Source organism: Lethenteron reissneri, chromosome 61, assembly GCF_015708825.2.
Source record: "Lethenteron reissneri isolate LAM-NWPU_2019-01 chromosome 61, ASM1570882v1, whole genome shotgun sequence".
In the NCBI taxonomy this organism is placed as follows: domain Eukaryota; kingdom Metazoa; phylum Chordata; class Hyperoartia; order Petromyzontiformes; family Petromyzontidae; genus Lethenteron; species Lethenteron reissneri.
Window position 1 is genome coordinate 9086758 of NC_083839.1, and position 20795 is coordinate 9107552.

Sequence of the window (20795 nt, forward strand, 5' to 3'; positions counted from 1 at the left end):
TTGTGTTGACAGCCTCAAATGCTCCCTTGTGGGACATGGTGAATTCATCCCTCACTATTGATTCACAATTAAGCAGGACTTGTTCAAGGGCAGTCCTCTTTGAAATATTGCAAACAGGGTTTTCTTGTCGGGATAGATCCATAGCGACATCGGGGATGTCACTGTATGATGCCGGCTTACCATAGCACGGCATGCGATGCATCGTCATCGCGAACACCCTAGGCCTCGGCAAGGTTAGGGTAAAAGGTAAAAACAACGAGCCTGCCTTCATCCTACCTTTTACCTTACCACAATACAATCACTCTACCCTTACCTTTTACCCTTTAGCAAGGTAAGGTAAAAGGTAACAGGTCAAAAGCAACGAGCTTACCTTTACCCTATGTTTTACCCTTACCCCATATAAATTACCCGATTACAGGGTAATTACTGGGGTACTACACATGAAAAAGGTTTATAACGGTAAATGCTAGGTAGAGCGCTTTATTCATATATAATACTCTCGATTATTCTACACGCTTGTTGTTGTCGCTGTTGTTGTTGTATCTTCAAATCTTGTAACTCAATTGTAACCCACTTCCCAATGTGTTATCGACTGCAAAATTGGTATTCTTATGTCATACTGATGACAGCACTATATTATATCATAAAAAAATGTTTTTAAACAATTTTTGTTAAATGTTATGTTTCGGCTTGGGTATAAATTGTCCACGCTCAAACTGACGTTGGCTGTAAATCACCACGGCTCCTTACGTCATGACAAGCTTCGGGGCCACTTCCTGGAGTCGTGGAGTTCTGCCATTACGAGTACATCTAATAAAAGCATGTTTTTAAAAAAGTTTATTTTAAATATTACTTGTTATATGGAGGCCACGGACTGTGCCACTGAGCTTTTAGCGGTAAACAAGGCACCGTATTTACCGGGTAATACTTCACGCTACCTTTACCCTACCGGGTAATTCTTCCGAGCTACCTTTACCCTACCCTTTACCTTACCCCTTGGCATGTCGACACCTTTACCCTTTACCCTTTTACCCGGTAAAAAGGGTAAATTACCTTACCTTGCCGAGGTCTAGGCACCACGCATAGCATGCAGTGGGGGCTCCCACAAGGGGGAGTGGGAGAGTGTCAGCCCAGGGGCAGCGTTGCCCCGAGCCATGGCACTCTGGTTGATCCCATAGACATGTGATCTGGAGTGTCCACAGAGAGGGCCCCAGGTGGGGGGATAAGGGGGTGATCACGTGTCCAGTGAGAGCTCTCGAGAGGGATTGAGAGGGAGCTAGAAGGCGATTGCAGGCGGGTGGGGCCAAGGGCGGAGTGTCCCCGACCCGGGGAGGATATAAGGAGGATGCGGTGGAGACGCTGCCGGCGGAGCAGGGCACCAGCCGGCCACTCGATGCTTCGTCGTCGGCAGAAGCGTCCCTCCGGGAGGCGCACGGTCGCCTCGCAGAGCTCCTCTTTGCTGCGGCTTCGCTCCTCGCGGAGATAAGCCCAGCGGTCTCGCTGGTGATGGAGGGAGCGGCGATGCCGCTTGTTGACGGCGACTCCGTCGCCATTTCACAGCAGGTGGGAAGCTCGGTGGCGCAGCCAGCACTGTCAGCTGACATTTTGTCGTTGGCTTCGCTTCATTAAGGAGTTCGTGGCTACCAGTGGTGACTGGGTACGCTTTCAAGCAGCGATTCCTCACGAATGCCAACTTGGCGGGATGGATGGAGGCGAAGGCGCTGTGGGCATTGCCTGCCGCCCTTGACGATGATGCCCTTGCAGCATTTATTGCCATCCCACCACCAGAAAGGTCCATCCTCACACAGGCATTCGACCAGATGGCGTCTATTTACGAGCCTCCGGCGAATACGTGCCACAAATTCTCCACGCGACGGAAGGGGGAGAACGAGTCGGCCCTCGCTTTTCGTAGCGCGCTTTTAGTGCAAGTCGTTTTTCCTAAAATGGACTACGATGGAATCGACGCATTGGTCCTCGAGAGACTGCTGGCCTTCGCGAAAATCCTTCACACCATCCTTCCAGCTTAAGATGATGACGTCTCGTCTCTTAAAGTCGCTAACTGCACCCAAGCCCAGCAACTTCTACAACGGGACAGGGCGCTGGTGACATGTGCCGTGTCCCGCACGGAGCCAGGGCCGCCGGATGGAGGGGAGCCCCTGTCGGCATGCACGTCGACTCGGGGTGGTGGTGACCAGGGTGACGTTGGCACGCGATGGACGGACGAGCAGCAGTGGCCAAGATCGTCTCGTTCCAGAGGCGGCCATGTCACCTGCTATAATTGCGGCCTGCCGGGGCACGTGTCATCTGGCTGCCACGTACCACAACGGCATCCCCCAGCATCACCGCCATCCTACGCTTCCCTACACCCTAAGGCGAGTCACGACACACTCCACACTCGACCCCTGGCCTCATCTCACCCGGTCACGCTTCGGTACAGGGGAGTCCTATGAGAAATCGTGAAGTTTGAGTTTGTCAGCTCTGACCGGATCAGTGGTCGGAGCTGGCCCATTGAGTGATAGCAGCGGCCGTGGGTTCATCTGTTGTGCTTGGGTTTATTGAGGGTGTGGAAATTAGGATGCTTGTCGACACAGGTGCGTCATCAACTATCATCTCGGAGTTGATTTAGAATATTTTTCGATTTAAAGCTTTCGTGACTGCAGGGATTCATCTTCTTGGTTCTCTCGGTAAAGTCACGTAGAATGGAAATAATAAAATAAAAAATAAAACATAATAAAGTAATATAATATAATAAATGTATAACTTTTATTATTGTATTATTTCCATTCTACGTGACTTTACCGAAAGAACCAAGAAGATTACAATATTTTGCCCAATTGTTAGATTCTACACCCTGTTGATGCACCGTGTTTCGCCGCTAACTGTGGCTCATTGGGTATTATCGGTCGGATAACGGCCAAGGTGTACATCGCTGATGATGAAGTGACTGACTTTGTTGGCGGCCCAAACGATAGTGTCCAACGACCAGGAGCCTTTTATTCAAGTTCTTAGCTGGGTTGGACACCACGGTCATCCAGGAGGATACGGTGTTGGCTCATGCGATGCAGGCACGCCCAGAAGGGAGCGTCGTCGGGAATGTGGGTGCTGAGCCTTACACGTGAAAATCCCGTGATGTGGATGAAAGTTGGATTGATAAACTGTGCCCTGAAAGTGATACCTTGTCCGCGGACCAGATAGGGAAGCTGCAGGATGCTCTTGCGTGAATTGTCGGATATTTTTAGTAATAGTAAATTTGATATTGGACGTACGTCGCTCCTGAGTCACGATATTGATACAGGTGACGCGGCCCCTATCCGGCAGAATCCCTCCAGGCTGAGCCCAGTGGAGAAGGACCATGTTCGGCTGGCGGTTGATAGAATGTTGGCCGCAGACATCATCTCACCATCCACTCATCCCTGGGGAGCTCCGATTGTGTTTGTGAAGAAGCACGATGGTAGCTTACGATTTTGCATCAATTTTAGAAAGCTTAATAAGGTCTCTGTTGCGGATGCATATCCCTTGCTACACATGGATGATTCGCTGGATGGGTTAGCGGGAGCAAGTTTCTTCTCCTACCCTGGATCTTTTATCTGGGTTCCGGCAGTTGCCGCTTGACGATTTCTCGAGACCTAAGACGGCCTTTCGTATGCCCCAGGGATTGGTCGAATTTAACCAGCTTCCTATAGGACTCCATTTCACGCCGGCTACGTTCCAACATTTGATGGAACTGGTCCTGGCGGGTCTCCAATGGGACTTGTGCTTGATATATCTCGATGACGTATTTGTCTTCAGCCGCACTTTTGACAACCATTTGCTCTGTCTGCATGCTGTTTTTCTCAAAATTCGTGCGGTGAACCTTCAGTTAGAGCAATTTTATCCCTCTGGCGAACCTTAGCGAGGAGCAGGTTGAGAACAAAGGTATTTCCAGTACCAGCAGGTGCATCAAGGAAAAATATGCCTCTATTTTTAGTCTCAAGGTCTTCTAAGATTCTTTGTGCATCCATCAGCTTTGGTTAATTTTCCTCAAAAAAGTGAAGCTCTAAACCATCATAGGATATTTCACTTAGGATCTCTTGAGCAAGGGCATGCAGGTTGTCCATGTAGGGTGTTGGTAGTCCAATAGACGTGATGTCTTTTCCACCAATGGAGTGAAGTTTGTCCTTAAGGAGGATGAGGGCCTGGTTAAAGATGACACCAGAAAAGGTGACAGTCGAGTTTGGATTTTCTCTTTGAGCTCTGTGGAGGATGTCCTCAATCATGCCTTCTTTGTATTTTTGCCAGAGTCCCATTCATGGGGATAGATGGGCTGCAAACTTCAAGACTTATGCAGAAGAGCAATCTCAGTTGAGAAGGGGACTGCCTAACAGAAGCTTCTGTCATAGCTTTATCAAGATGCTGATCATCAAGAATTCCACGACGATTGCAAGCTTCCCTGTATGTTTGACAGACAACTCCTTCCACTGTTTTGAGGTGTTCGAAAGATTTGGGCCCTTTGACAACATGGAGAAGCATTCGCAGGAAGTAGCACTCCTGATTGTTGGGATGAACTGTGTAGACTCTTTGTAAGGCATCAGTTTCACCGTCGCCAGCACGTCGCTTCCATATTTTTTTTGCAGTCTATGTATAGTAGGAGGAAACATAATGGTAGAGCAGGTTGGCAGCAAAAGGGTCACTTTGGCACAAACCAAAGAACGCCATCAGGGTCGTATCTTGTCGAGCAAAGGGCTTGTTGTTGGGCATTTCCTTGGGTGAAGTAGATGCGTTGACCATTTTCGAGGTGAACTGCCAAATGGACGACTGTGGGGGGATGCTCATGGATGGAGAAGCCTATAATTATCCAAATGGCCTCATTGTTGCTGCTGTATCTTCCTTAGAAAAAGTTTAACCTCATCCACACTTTGCCCCTATATTTGTAAGGCAAAGACAGCCATGTCAGAGCATTTGTTGATGCATTTGCAAACATATTTGATGGCTTTCACAGAATTGCAGAATTCTACATGAATGTGGGCCTCGAAAATATTGCAGAGAAGAGGGCAGTAGGGAACGATCCACTGGTCATCAACCTTCATTTCAGTTAGTGCCAGGTCTGAGCGTTGTTGCAAATCATCCATCCTCAGTATTTTTGCGATGATATAGAGGATAGGCATCATGCCCTGACTGTCTTTCAATAAGTTTTTTCGATACCTATTAGTACACTTGTGGTCTTGCATACATGGCGAATTTGGATTGAACTTCCCACATGGGCCATGGACCATTTGCTTTCAGACCACATCAAATAGGACAGGGTCTTGATGGGGGTCAGGTAGCTCAGCACTGATAAATGTGTCAATGTCACTTGCATTAATTTTTTCCCTCATCCATAGCAAAATGTGAGCATGAGGAAGACCACGTTTTTGCCACTCAATGGTGTGCAAGTTACATCTTGTCTTTACAAAAACGCCGTCTTCCTTAGTCGTGATGTAGTGACTGGGAATGTCACTGTGTGGTGCCGGGCCTGCGAGGCCACAGCGGATGTGGCATTGTTGCTGTGTACACCCCGGATACGGGGTGCAGTACCAGCCCTAGTGGGGGCATTGGGTGAGTGCTGGTTAGTGCGGGGACACCACGCACAGCGTGCAGTGCGGGCTCCCATTCAGGGAGCGAGAGAGTGTCAACCAGCCAGGATTACGTTCGGTCATGATACTCTGGCTGACCTGGGGACACGTAACCGGATGATACTGGAGGCGGGCCACTGGTGGAGGGGGCCGATGGGTGGTCACGTGGGCTGGAAAGCGCTCTCGAGAGCCTTCGGGTAAGGGCGAGAGACATCGAGAAGGTGGGCAGGGCAAGAGGTGGAGCCAGCCCCAGCCCGGCCCGATATAAGGGGGTCCCTGAGAAGGGCTCCGGGTTCTTACTGTTGGAGAGGCAGAAGATCCACGTCAAGCTGAAGAAGCCTCCAGCCATGCGGTCCAGGACCCAGCTCTTGATCCAGACCGGGATCGTGGAACCGTGTCGAGTTCCGCCTTAGCGTGGTTAGTTGGGTGGTCACCACCCTAGAGTATGTTGTGTTAATAGGTAAATAAAAGTGTTCCTCCCAAGACAATGTCTGCGACTCAGTTGGACTCACTACACATGTATCTTGGCCCACCTGTGAAGGATGAAGACAAAATAACTAATCTCTCCACATTCTGAGCACTTGCATCTCCGTCAGCATTGATAGCATCCCTGAGATGAGCATACTGTTCTACACGCAAGCGTTTTTGATTCAGTTGAATGTAAAGAAGGCGCTCACTCTCAATTTTGGCAAACTCATTGACAACATACTGGTGAAAGAGGTTGGTGCACCGTAATGTGGTTTCCTCCTTCGCTGTCCATGGTCATGAAGGAATATAAGTCTTTAGAAGAGACAGTTTTGTGAGGATGTCTTTGTCCTGTAGCTTTGATAATTTTAGACATCTGGACGTGGTACCCATCTTGGCCTTGCCACAGAATAATGGGGTATTGTAGGGCATCATATGCTCTGTTTGTCTCAGGAATTTGTTTGGTGTTGTCTTGGTATCGAAGCACACTGTCTCTCTTACCATGTTCCTCACCCACCATAAGAACAAACTCATAATGGTTCGTGCCTTAAAGTTCTGCTCACAAGAGGAAAGTTTGTGAGGCAAAATGCACAATGGCTGTACTTTGTTGTCTTAAGTAAATGAAATAGAGCAGTTAGTATGCAGGGGGGGAAAGCGTGTTAAGTATTGTATATCTGCTGTAATAAAACATGTTGTGTAAAAATGTAGCGGCGAGCAAAAGTGAAAAATGTAAACAAACTGATAATAGTTAGTGAATAAAGTCCTGCTTGCAAGAGGAAAGTCTGAGGCAAAAGACACAATGGCTGTACTTTGTTGTCCTAGCGAAATGAAAGAGCAGTTAGTATGCAGGGGAAGAAAGCGTGTTACATAGTATAAACAGTGAGGGAAAAAAGTATTTGATCCCCTGCTGAATTTGTACGTTTGCCTACTGACAAAGAAATGATCAGTCTATAATTTTAATGGTAGGTTTATTTGAACAGTGAGAGACAGTAAAACAACAAAATCCAGAAAAACGCATGTCAAAATGTTATAAATTGATTTGCATTATCAATGAGGGAAATAAGTATTTGACCCCTCTGCAAAACATGACTTCGTACTTGGTGGCAAAACCCTTGTTGGCAATCACAGAGGTCAGATGTTTCTTGTAGTTGGCCACCAGGTTTGCACACATCTCAGGAGGGATTTTGTCCCACTCCTCTTTGCAGATCTTCTCCAAGTCATTAAGGTTTCGAGGCTGACGTTTGGCAACTCGAACCTTCAGTTCCCCCCACATATTTTCTATGAGATTAAGGTCTGGAGACTGGCTAGGCCACTCCAGGACCTTAATGTGCTTCTTCTTGAGCGCTGCAGGATTTCAGTCCTTCACGGCGTAGTGTGTTACCAACTGTTTTCTTGGTGACTATGGTCCCAGCTGCCTTGAGATCATTGACAATATCCTCCCGTGTAGTTCTGGGCTGATTCCTCACAGTTCTCATGATCATTGCAACTCCACGAGGTGAGATCTTGCATGGAGCCCCAGGCCGAGGGAGATTGACAGTTATTTTTGTGTTTCTTCCATTTGCGAATAATCGCACCAACTGTTGTCACCTTCTCACCAAGCTGCTTGGCGATGGTCTTGTAGCCCATTCCAGCCTTGTGGAGGTCTACAATCTTGTCCCTGACATCCTTGGAGAGCTCTTTGGTCTTGGCCATGGTGGAAAGTTTGGAATCTGATTGATTGATTGCTTCTGTGAACAGGTGTCTTTTATACAGGTAACGAGCTGAGATTAGGAGCACACTCTAAAGGGAGTCCTCCTAATCTCAGCTTGTTACCTGCATAAAAGACACCTGGGAGCCAGAAATCTTTCTGATTGAGAGGGGGTCAAATACTTATTTCCCTCATTAAAATGCTAATCAATTTACACCATTTTTGACATGCGTTTTTCTGGATTTGTTTGTTGTTATTCTGTCTCTCACTGTTCAAATAAACCTACTATTAAAATTATAGACTGATCATTTCTTTGTCAGTGGGCAAAAGTACAAAATCAGCAGGGGATCAAATACTTTTTTCCCTCACTGTATCTGTTCCCACGATCCCCCCCCCCGCCCGCTCTGCAGTAATATCTACGGCCTATAGTAGTAGCATCTACTGACTCTATAGTAGTAACTGCACGCATTGGAGTGGGGGGGGGGGAAGAGGACATCACACTGTGAAGAATTTACCTCAGTGTTTTGTGTATTTTTTGCGCGAAAGAACATTTCCCCCTCACCCCCACCGAACGCGTGTCAGTTGGTATGGTCGAACACGCGCTTTGTAATAAATAAACAAAAACAACACTAAATCGCTTATGAAACTACTTTAAATGTGATGGACGCGAAATCGGTTTAGCGCTGGCTCAGCACAGGGCTTGTGGCGTGGCACCTGGCTACTTATTTTATCGTATACCCCACGGTTCACGAGCCAAATCATTCGCAAGTTTCGGGCAGTACACACAGACAGACAAACAACTTCCTGCGGAGGGAGCTAGTAGGAACGTTGGGTTGCTCGGTCAATGGCCAGGGTCAACGGCGGCGTGGTGTATTCCACAAATATGGCCGACTGTGAGGGCGGGCACAAGCCGGCGTGAGTAGGTTAAACGTTGAGTTTTATAAGGGCACCACGGGGTGACCAGCCCCTCCCCACCCAGCCCCACCCCTCCCACCCTCCCCACCCAAGCCCCTCCCCACCCTCTCCTCCCCACCCAGCCCATCCCCACCCTCTCCTCCCCACCCAGCCCCTCCCCACCCTCCTTACCCAGCCCCTCCCCACTCTCCCCTCTCCACCCAGCCCCACCCCTCCCATTTTTGGATACACGACGGACGGACGATAACAATAATCCCCTGTGGGCTGGTGTAACCAGGAGGTTTCTACCAGTATGATATTAATAGGTTAGATAACGTTTTTAAAGCTGTAAACAATTTTCTACAAAGTCCTACGTGTTGACATTTTAGACTCGGATATTATTTCTGTTGGCAAGGCCCCATTGGGTGAGGCAGCTGTTCTACAAGAGATCCATAGAGTTACACAGAGAAACAGAGATACATAGAGATCCATAGAGTTACACAGAGACCCATAGAGTTACACAGAGACCCATAGAGTTACACAGATCAATAGAGTTATATAGAGATTCAGAGTTACAGAGAGCCATAGCTTTACATAGAGATCAATAGAGATATATACAGTTATAAAGAGATGCATAGAGATCCACAGAGCAACAGTACATAGATCTATAAAGTTACATATAGATCTATATCATTACACAGAGCTCCACAGAGTTACAGAGAGATCAACAGAGTAACATAGCGGGCATATAGAGACGTGCGTGCGTGTGTGTGCGACTGGGGAGCGGTGGTGTAGTGGTTAGCGTACTGCGCTACGAACCTGATGACACGAGTTCGATTCCCGCTCATGGCCAACACCAGTGACGATTATCTGAACTGGTCCTCCCCTAGGTCGACTGAGCCTCAAATGAGTATCTAGTGTGGTGTGTAAACATCGTCACTGGGGAGACAAAGGCGGTCGGGCGTGGTGTTGGCAACCCGCCCCCTTGCGTCCCGTGCTGGCCTTAATAGGTGCTACTCACTAATGGTACATGTCCCAACAGTCTGTTATGGCTATACGGGGGGATCTTTGTCTCAGTGTTTTTGTGCGTCCATACGCACTATAATTTCAGAGTGAAGAGTCAACAGTCTCCGTTATGGGAAGAGGAGTTTAAGGCTGTGATGTTGGATGTAAAAAGGGGACAAGGGGATTCAACAGCGCGGGGAGAAGAGAGAGGGGAGAGAGAGGTAAGAGCGGTGTGTGGATGATCCCTTATGGGTGGTGTGTGGATGGTGTGTGGATTTTCAGCTTATAGATGGTGTTTGGATGGTCCCTTATGGGTGGTGGGTGGATACTCCCTTATGAGTGGTGGGTGAATGGTCTCTTATGGGTGGTGAAGCATAACGCTGTGTGGAAGCTACCTGGTCTGTCACTCCACACCAAGCTTCAGGTCTTCTCGGCCACAGTAATTCCCTCCCTTCTCTACGCTTGCTAAATGTGGACTCCCCCTAATGGAACATCTTCGCTGGTTCGAAACATTTCAGCTGGCCTGCCTACGATCTATCCTGGGTTAGACCAGGCTGGATTGTGTGAGGAGCTCACAAATTCCTTGAAAAGATCTGGACAAAGTCTCATCGGTGAGTTCTTCCGGCAGGCAAGGCTGCGTTGGCTAGTCATATAGCCCGCATTGCCCAGTTACCAGCTTGCCTAAACAGCTTTTTTTCAGCCGGATAGAGAGGGATAGACGGGCGCAGCACGGGCTAGAGAAGAGATGCAGTGATGTGGTACAGGAGGATGTAGAGCTGAGTGGACTTGCCGATGACTGGTATCAGCAGTGTCAAGATCGGCCTCTGCGGAGGCGGCTCGTGAAGGACGCTACTGGGCAGTTGGAGGCAGTCGCCCACCAACAACAACGGAAGGCGGAGGAGCGATGCTCACAACAACGAGTGGAGCGCCGGGCGGCAAAAACACAGCAAGTTGGCACAGTAGGGGGAACAGTTGGTGCATCGACCAGTCATCTGAGTCAGCCGACCTATGGCACCTGCCCCGTGACCTCCTTCCAGCAGACACTCGACACTTCACTTGTCCTCAACGTGTACATAGCCTGGCACAAGCGCTGTGGTGACGTCACCGCCACTTATCGACGAATGGCGGTTGTTAATGCGTGGCATGTGGATGGTCCCTTATGGGTGGCGTATGGATGATGTGGGGTGTTTGTCAGTACTCTAGTACCTGGGTTCGTTAACAATAAGGAAGGCACAGTCGGTGCGTGCGATGTTCCCTCTGGAGCCATGGCCGCAGCGTTCACCGGCACCGATGGTATCATCAGTTTCTCCTCTGCGGCTCAAACAAAAAAAAGGCAGCAAACAAGGCACGTGAAAATATTGTGCCACGGTCCTCAAAACTCCACCAGCATGGGCTCGTTGTTCAACCAGTGAGGTGCGACGATCCCCTCATTTCAGACTTGAGCCCAAAAGTTAAATAAAACCGTTCGTTCGTGGATTCAGACAAACGTCCCAAGAGTGGGTGGGGACCCCTCCCCAAGGAGAGTCTTGAGAATCGCCTGGATATTTCACCGCACAAATTAAAGGCAACAAGCTCGGAATTTTACTGCCGAGGGAAAATATCGTGTCCGCGATTGGTCTTAAGAGGCGGGTGGTGTGTGAATTTTTCCTTATGGGTGGTATGTGGATGATCCCTTCTGGGTGGTGTGTGGATAATCCCTAATAGGTGATGTGTGCATGTTCCTTATGAGTGGTGTGTGAATGGTCTCTTATGGGTGGTGAAGCAAAACGCTGTGTGGAAGCTACCTGGTCTGTCACTCCATACGAAGCTTCAGGTCTTCTCGGCCACAGTCATTCCCTCCCTTCTCGACGCTTGCGAAATGTGGACCCCCCAAATGGAACATCTTCGCTGGTTCGAAACATTTAAGCTGGCCTGCCTACGATCTATCCTGGGTTTTACCAGGCTGGATTGTGTGAGGAGCTCACAAATCCTCGAAAGATCTGGACAAAGTCTCATCGGTGAGTTCGTCCGGCAGGCAAGGGTGCGTTGGCTGGGTCATGTAGCCCGCATGCCCAGTTACCACATGCCTAAACAGCTTTTGGTCAGCCGGATAGAGGTGGCTAGACGGGCGTAGCACGGACTAGAGAAGAGATGCAGTGATGTTGTACAAAATAATGTAGAGCCGAGTGGACTTGCCGATGACTGGTATCAGCAGTATCAAGATCGGCCTCTGCGGAGGCGGCTCGTGAAGGACGCTACTGGGCAGTTGGAGGCAGTCACCTTCTAACAACAACGGAGGGCAGAGGAGCGATGCTCACAACAACGAGTGAAGCGCCGGGCAGCTAAAACACAGCAAGTTGGCACAGTCGGGGGAACAGGTGGTGCATCGACCAGTCATCTGAGTCAGCCGACCATTGGCACCTGCTCCGTGACCTCCTGGCAGCGGACGTTCGACACTTCACTGGGCCTCAACGTTCACATAGCCTGGCACAAGCGCTGTGGATGGTCCCTTATGGGTGGCGTGTGGATGATGTGGGGTTTTTGTTTGTCAGTACTCTAGTACCTGGGTTCGTTAACAATAAGGAAGGCACAGACGGTGCGTGTGATGTTCCCTCTGGAGCCATGGCCGCAGCGTTCACCGGCACTGATGGTTCCATCGGTTTCTCCTCTGCGGCTCAAACAAAAAAAAGGCAGCAAACAAGGCACGTGAAAATATTGTGCCACGGTCCTCAAAACTCCACCAGCATGGGCTCGTTGTTCACCCAGTGAGGTGCGACGATCCCCTCATTTCAGACTTGAGCCCAAAAGTTAAATAAAACCGTTCGTTCGTGGATTCAGACAAACGTGCCAAGAGTGGGTGGGGATCCCTCCCCAAGGAGAGTCTTGAGAATCGCCTGGATATTTCACCGCACAAATTAAAGGCAACAAGCTCGGAATTTTACTGCCGAGGGAAAATATCGTGTCCGCGATTGGTCTTAAGAGGCGGGTGGTGTGTGAATTTTTCCTTATGGGTGGTATGTGGATGATCCCTTCTGGGTGGTGTGTGGATAATCCCTAATAGGTGATGTGTGCATGTTCCTTATGGGTGGTGTGTGAATGGTCTCTTATGGGTGGTGAAGCAAAACGCTGTGTGCAAGCTACCTGGTCTGTCACTCCATACGAAGCTTCAGGTCTTCTCGGCCACAGTCATTCCCTCCCTTCTCGACGCTTGCGAAATGTGGACCCCCCAAATGGAACATCTTCGCTGGTTCGAAACATTTAAGCTGGCCTGCCTACGATCTATCCTGGGTTTTACCAGGCTGGATTGTGTGAGGAGCTCACAAATCCTCGAAAGATCTGGACAAAGTCTCATCGGTGAGTTCGTCCGGCAGGCAAGGGTGCGTTGGCTGGGTCATGTAGCCCGCATGCCCAGTTACCACATGCCTAAACAGCTTTTGGTCAGCCGGATAGAGGTGGCTAGACAGGCGTAGCACGGACTAGAGAAGAGATGCAGTGATGTGGTACAAGAGAATGTAGAGCCGAGTGGACTTGCCAATGACTGGTATCAGCGGTGTCAAGATCGGCCTCTGCGGAGGCGGCTCGTGAAGGACGCTACTGGGCAGTTGGAGGCAGTCGCCCTCTAACAACAATGGAGGGCAGAGGAGCGATGCTCACAACGAGTGAAGCGCCAGGCAGCTAAAACACAGCAAGTTGGCACAGTAGGGGGAACAGGTGGTGCATCGGACCAGTCATCTGAGTCAGCCGACCCATGGCACCTGTTCCGTGACCTCCTGCCAGCGGACGTTCGACACTTCACTGGGCCTCAACGTGCACATAGCCTGGCACAAGCGCTGTGGATGGTCCCTTATGGGTGGCGTGTGGATGATGTGGGGTTTTTGTTTGTCAGTACTCTAGTACCTGGGTTCGTTAACAATAAGGAAGGCACAGACGGTGCGTGCGATGTTCCCTCTGGAGCCATGGCCGCAGCGTTCACCGGCACCGATGGTTCCATCGGTTTCTCCTCTGCATTTCAAACAAAAAAGGCAGCAAACAAGGCACGTGACAATATCGTGCCACGGTCCTCAAAACTCCACCAGCATGGGCGCGTTCTTCACCCAGTGAGGTGCGACGATCCCCTCATTTTACACTTGAGCCCAACAGTTAAATAAAACCGCTCGTTCGTGGATTCAGACAAACGTTCCAACAGTGGGTGGGGACCCTCCCAAGGAGAGTCTTGAGACTCACCGGGATATTTCACCAGATAAATTAAGGGCAACAAGCTCGTAGTTTTACTGCCGAGGGAAAATATCGTGTCCACAATTGGTCTTATGAGGCAGTCGCGTAGGGTTTTTTTTCCTCGCGGGTTGTGGTGCTGCTGCTGCCCGCTGTCCAGCACTCCGATGTGTTTTCAGTTTCCATAAGTACGTGTGTGTGTTGAACTTCCAACCCAGGCCCATCTTGCTCCGAGGTTACAAACGTTGCCGCTGGCACCACCCTGCCTGCACCCAATAGTAAATCATATAGATTGACAAACTCATTTTGTTAAAACTGCTTTCGATTTTAGTTTGTTGTGCTTCCCCCCTGCACCTCCGATTAGCATGGTTGGCTATGTACGGTGTGAAAGAAGTTCAACATACATACGCACAGGAACATTCACCACGACAGAGATTTGGGTGACCCTGGCACTACGATGTAAATAAACCGCGCGGACGCAACCCACGGGAATGATCTGGCGAGGAAGCGTCGCCGGGTGGATCGCCATCGTCACCACCATCGCCACCATCGCCACCACCATCGTCACTGCTCTCCGTGCCACTCTCCGTTCCGCTCTTCGTGACTGCCCCTTCATCGGCGGCTGCCTCCGGCTCCACGTGGAGGCCCTCAAGGGATGAACACGACAAGTGGTGGCGAGATGTTAACTCCCTCACCTGGTATGCAGGAGGTCATGGATTCGATCCCGACCCTGACACTGCCTGCTGTATATGTGGACTTTGTGTATCTCTGTCTCCCTGTAGTTGCGTGGATTTTTCTTTGGGTACTCCGGGTTTTCCATCCAAATTTAGAATCAATGTCATGCGTGTATAGTCATTTGGCTTCTGCTATAAATTTCCACATCAGAATCAGAGTCTTGATTTATCCTGGAAAAATCCGATGAGCTATGAAGCTCTTTTTTTACTGATGTCCAATAGATGTCCACATAAGCCACTTCGTTGAGCTATCATGAGTGATAGCCAGGTCACCTCTGAGAAATAGCTGTATAGCTCAGTGTGTTGACCTTCCAACAATAGTTTCGTGAACAAAGATAGTTTAGTTTACTTGCCACTTTCATTGTCAACTGGCGGACGCGCTTCCTGGGCCAAGTGAAACACAAAATCACGGCTTATTGATGAGGGCAGTGATGAGGATGGGAAAAGTAATAATAGCTCAACTTACCAACTCTCGCTGAATTCGTCTGACCTCCTGGGCAACGCCGTTTTTGAACTGATCCTCGTATGTGGGCTCATAGTTGATTTCGCAATCTGTTACGAAAGACAAATAAGGTTGCTATGAAATGTAATGTAAGACAACCGCAAAGGCTCAACACTGATGGGAGAAGTGTGTGCATTCGCACCTCCGATTAGCACGGTTGCCGACGTACGGTGCGAAGGAAGTTTAGAATACGTACACCGCATGTCCGATTAGCATGGTTGGCTATGTATGCTGGGAAAGAAGTTAAATATGCATACACCACACCTCCAATTAGCAGATGGTTACATACGGTGTGAAATAAGTTCAACGTACGAAGATTTTTTCCCTCCACATTAAGCAGTCATCTTCGCTCACTAGTTTCCGCTCCACACTCAAAACTCGCTTATTCTTCCCTCGCTCACCCCACGAACCCCTCAATCTCCCCTCATAACCACTACCACCGTTACTGTTCCCTGTTCATATTCTCAATACATGGCTTTCACTCATTCACCCCATTCATTCAATTTATTAATCATTTATTGTCATAAATTTCACTTTCACCGAATTTACGTATCACGGATTTGTCCATCGTTTCTTCTCATCTATTTAATCCACCATTACACCGATATGTACTACTGTTATTTATGTGTAAAGCTCCTTGGGTAAGGTACTTAATACATTCCTTTAAGATAATATACGTATATCGAACCTCCGATTAGCACGGTTTAGCTACGTACTGTGCTAAAGAAGTTCAACATACACATACATACATTCAGACCAGTCTCTTAGTGGTGCCGATTTGTGGTTCCTTTCCAGTTACAAGGTAGTGGATGGTGTATACCATAGCCACTACACGGAGCGCTATTTTGTCGCATAACAAAGAAAAATATCCCCCGTATAGCCTTCCACAGACTGTTTGGGGAAAGTGGAGGGAAAGGGGGGAAGGGAGGGGAGGGAGTCGCTCCGGGCTTTCACAAGCAAGGGCGTCGTGACCCTTTAGCCTTACCTTTGAAACTCGGCCGCTCACAGGGATTGTGGGCTCCAGCATTTTGTCATCAGCCAGGTGAATACCCAGGGACAGTCCTTGGAGATCTCTTTGAGGTCTGGCCTCTGGTTCTCCGTGACAAGCATCGCAATGAGCTCCGGGTACGCGATCAATCCGATGACGTCTGCAAAAGCGACGGGGCACGAGTGTCAGAGGCTCGGCGGGAGGTCACCCCCCCACCCCCCCCCCACCACCCACCACCTCGTGTCGGGTCTCAGGGGGTAGGTGGGGGGACTATCCTGGACGGGGCGCTCACAAGGGGATGACTGCCAGGGCTTGCTAGGTGTTGCAGGCGTGGGGGTGCTGCGAGGTGCGGCCAGGAGATGGCGATTGTTGCCCCCTCATTAGGCACGTGGCTATGAGATGTTAATGACCTCGCCTGGTATGCAGGATGTCTCTCTCTCACCATGGTCGCGTAGATCCTAATATCGGAAGGAAGAGCATTCCAGACGGTCGCAGAAGCACATCTGAAAGTGCATGATGCGGTAACTCGTCTTTGTTCGATGGCCAGATAAATGTCGATGCTGCTTCTGCGAGGATAACCCGAGTTTGCGTGTTGATGGTTTATTACTTCTTGATGAGATTAGTGCTTTCACACAGGGGCGTGCTGCGAGGATTGAGGAATGAATGACAGCAGTGATAGAGGGGTAACTCGGGGTAAAGAGTGCTGTAGAGGAGGGACGGGAAGAAGTGGAGGGGCGAGGGGAGGGAAGGACAATGGAGAAGACGTGAGGCTTTGAGGGAGGAATGGAAGGACGGAGGTTATGGAGCGTGACTGTTTGATGTTCCATGCTGGCTAGGTGTCAAGGAAGAGGCGGCCATTTTAACGACATTTCACCGCCACCAAAAGAGAAGTTGATTCGCTCTGTGCATGCCATTGAACAAAGACAGTCACATGCGCTTCTGCAGCCGCCTCGAACGCTTTATCTTCTGATATTATGAAGCCACTGGAGCTATACACTTTTAAATCTGGATTGAAAAAACTAATTTCTTTAGAACTGCACCTCCGATTAGCACGGTTGGCTACATCCGGTGTGAAAGACGTTCAAGAGACACACACCGCACCTTCTATTAGCAAGGTTGGTAACGTATGGTGTGAAAGAAGTTCAACATACATACACACGTGCACCCGGTCCCCACCGTAAGTTGCGGCATGGGCATTTACTTTCGTATGGCTCCTTGTTGGTCAAAATGACCCACGTCAGGATTGCAAAGCTGTAGACGTCCATCTTCTCGTCGACCTTGCGATTCAGGCTGCCCAGCCGCTCGGGCGCCATGTAGGCGAGGGTACCCATGCCCAGCTTGCGCTTCGCCGTCTCCCTCTGCTGGGTCTCCATACGAGTGAGCTGCGTCCACGTCTTGCACACCGACGTGCCGAAGTCCGATAGCTGCTCGCAGTTTCGACATGGGTAACGTGATACATTTTTACTGTTTGAATTTTTTGTAGTTATTATATATATAAAAAAGTGTTTTTTTACCGTTACCAGGTAAGGGGCCCGCTGAGCCGTGTACACTGTCTGGCCCAGCGAATTTCTTCATCATCGTCTGAAATGTACAGCAGCCAAACACTCGACAATGATCGGTGTGGGCTTCCTCCAGCGGCAAAGTTATGCCATCGATTGTGATGATGATAATTTACCTGCTGGTCCACAGGAGAGCCACGGCGAGTGGTAGGACTCATTTTCAGAAAGTGTCCTGATGCGTTGGGCTTTCATAAGCCAAATAATAGAGAGCTATATGTATTTTTCCCCGCACCTCTGATTAGGACGGTTGGCTATGTCCGGAGCGAAAGAAGTTCAATATACAGTACATACATTATACCAAGTGAGAGGAAACCAGAGCACCCAGAGAAAACCAATGCCTTGCGCGAGGGTGCAACACTCTATCCCCACAAAGATGTACTGCCTTCCCGTGGCGAGCCAGGGTGATGGCATCTCCTCAATGCGCCACGAAAAGGGGAGTTTCGCAATGTCCATATATGCGGCGATCCACCAATCCCTCGCCACTGCCTCTACACAGCACTCGCTTACAGGCAGTAATATAGCCACCACCACTGCCTAGCTATCGAGGCGATTTTTGGCAGTTTCCGGCGACGGCTGAAGGGCGAACACACAAACCTCGAACTCTCACGTGCTGCGCCCAGCAGAGGAAAGCCAGAGAGGCTCGGAGAGCCCAGCGGCAGCGAGGCTGATCGATTGTCACTCTTCATCAAATATCTCGAAACTCAACCGCGGGCCTCCATGCGACTGTGCCCCCTTTACAGCCTTGCGTCACGACGCGCGGCCCCCCACACCCCCTTTTCCCACACTTTCCGCAATCCTCCATCCCGCTCCTCCCCCTCGCTACGAGCTTACCTTGGCGTTGAGTCCATTGTCCAGGAGGACGTTCTCGGGCTTAAGGTCTTGGTGAACGATGTTGTGGGCGTGGAGGTAGCTCATGCCTTTGAGCACCTGCAGGACGAGCCTTCCCCTGAGGGACCAGCCGATGGCGGTCTGCCACTGAGAGACACAGAAAGCGGTGAGCCCGTGGTGACCCGTCTTTGTTTGATGGCTAACACAGAGCGAATCAACTTCCCCATTGATAGGGATGAAGTTCATAATATAGGTTTTTGGGTTAGATCGCGTTATTTATAAATGTGTTGTAACCCTCCACCACCCGAAACGGCCAAACAGTAAAAAATGTGTCACGTTTACAAAGGACAAAATAATTCACTGCTTTAGCCCACCGGTGTGTTGAAGAGAGAATCAACATCATTTAAAATTTGAGTAGTACGACGTTTCGCTGGTAATTACATCCAGCTTCATCGGGCAAGAACGGTGCGGCTCTCTTCTTGGTCTCGTTCTTAAATAGAGCAGCAGCAGGGTGACGTCATTATTTAATTCATTCTGGTGCAGTGATTCGAGGGGGAGAGTGGGAGGGTATTGTAATTATATAGATTGGTAATCATTCAATTGTTATTCATTGGTATTTGTTTTCCTTATAAGGAATTGTAATGGTATTTATTTAATAATACGCTTCCAGGCCGCACTAAGCCTGTAGCTGTCAGAGCGATTAAAGTTATTTGTATTTCTCTAATTAGTCTTGCCCAATAATAATCCGTTTTACACAACGCTTCAACGTTATCAAAATCAATTGAGTGTCCTTTGTGACAAACATGCTCTGCCACTGCTGACAGTTGTGTTTGAGATAATTTAATATTTCTTTGGTGTTCTTTTAGTCTTACGCTGATGTTACGTCCCGTCTGTCCAATATAGCATCTGCCACATAAACAATTAATCCGATATACACCTTCTGTTGATAATTTAGGCAATTCATCTTTAGTGCTAGATACCAGTTTTTGAATTTTGTGTATTGTACCAAATCATACTTTAATGTTTTGCTTTTGCAAACACGGGCTAATTTGTCAGTTACTCCTGAGAAATATGGTATTTTAATTGTTTGAACAATTAACTGTTTGGCCGTTTCGGGTGGTGGAGGGTTACGACACATTTATAAATAACGCGATCTAATCCAAAAACCTATTTTATGAATAATATTGGTCGCGAAAGCCTACGTGTTATAGGGATGAAGTGTGGGTAAAATGGCCGCCTCTTCCTCGACACCTGGCCAGCGCGGAACATCAAACAGTCCCGCTCCGTAACCTCCATCCTTCTGTTCCTCCCTTAAAGCCTCACCACCTCTTCTCCATTGCCCATTCCCTTCCCTCCCCTTGCCCCTCCAATCCTTCTCGTCCCTCCCCTATAGCCCTTTCATGATCCCTAAGTACCCCCTCTATCGCTGCAGTCACTCATCCCTCAATGCCCAATAGCACGCCCCCTGGCCATCTAAACCATTATATCACGTCACCAATGTTTTGCCTTGAGTGAAGGCGCCGCACGTCAGGAGGTGGCGCCGCACGTCAGGAGGCGCTGCCGCATGTCTGTCGACACGGTGTCATACCTGCGCTGACGCTCCAATAGGTGCCCCTCCGGGCAGTTTCGGTGGACAACAGTAAATATTCCCGCCGAATATTTTTTTTATGTTTGTGAAGTCCACACTTTACGTAGGCAGTTTCAAAGTCGCAGGCACTATCATAATTATGGTCGTAATCATCATCATCAGTCATGGTCTATCAACTGCTGGATTAAGGACTTCCAAAATCTGTCTCCATCTCTCAGGGTCTCACAATGCAATAATCTCGAGAGCTCCTGTTCTCTCTCGCTGTCTCTCTCTCGTTGAGCCACGTCCTTTCTCAAGAAGTCGGCGATCGTGAACTTCATTCACCGGGTAGTTCAGATTGCTAGATCTGGTGGTGAGAATCAATCCGACTCATCGGTGAGTTGATATTGCTAGATCTGATGGTCAGAGTCATTCTCTGACTCACTGTTGAGTTGAGATTGCTTGATCTGGTGGTGAGAATCATTCTTTGACTCGCTGGTGAGTTGAGATTGCTAGATCTGGTAGTGAAAATCATTCTCTGACTCACTGGTGAGTTGAGCCAAAACAACGACAATCGCTAATAATAATAATTCCATCTATATATTGCTTTTCATCAAGGATCTAAAAGTGCTGTACAGGATACAGCAGACACTCAGCATAAAGTAATTAGATTTGAAAACATACATTTTAAGAATCCATTTACTACATTAACTAAAAGTTTGTTTGGCTCTTGTTGGGTGGTGGAGGATTTTTCACGAAACAAATTTTGCCCCGATCGTTACCC

General features: G+C 48.9%; 1 protein-coding gene across 8 annotated transcripts in view; it reads right to left on the minus strand.

The window, feature by feature from the left end:
* LOC133358295 (receptor-interacting serine/threonine-protein kinase 1-like) overlaps positions 1-20795 on the minus strand; it is an 83446-nt gene that overhangs the window by 43572 nt on the left and 19079 nt on the right. For 3 of the 8 annotated variants that reach the window (XM_061576539.1, XM_061576538.1, XM_061576536.1), the window contains exons 1-2: positions 12185-12288; positions 10849-10959 (exon numbers count right to left, since the gene is read on the minus strand). In XM_061576539.1, the coding sequence (XP_061432523.1) occupies positions 10849-10959; positions 12185-12278 (205 nt within the window). In that variant the 5' untranslated portion in view covers positions 12279-12288. Of the gene's footprint in view, positions 1-10848; positions 10960-12184; positions 12296-13518; positions 13624-14320; positions 14481-15033; positions 15120-16054; positions 16218-17233; positions 17482-18447; positions 18592-20795 lie in introns of those variants that run through there. The other 5 variants (XM_061576532.1, XM_061576533.1, XM_061576537.1 and 2 more) reach the window with 5 other exon arrangements.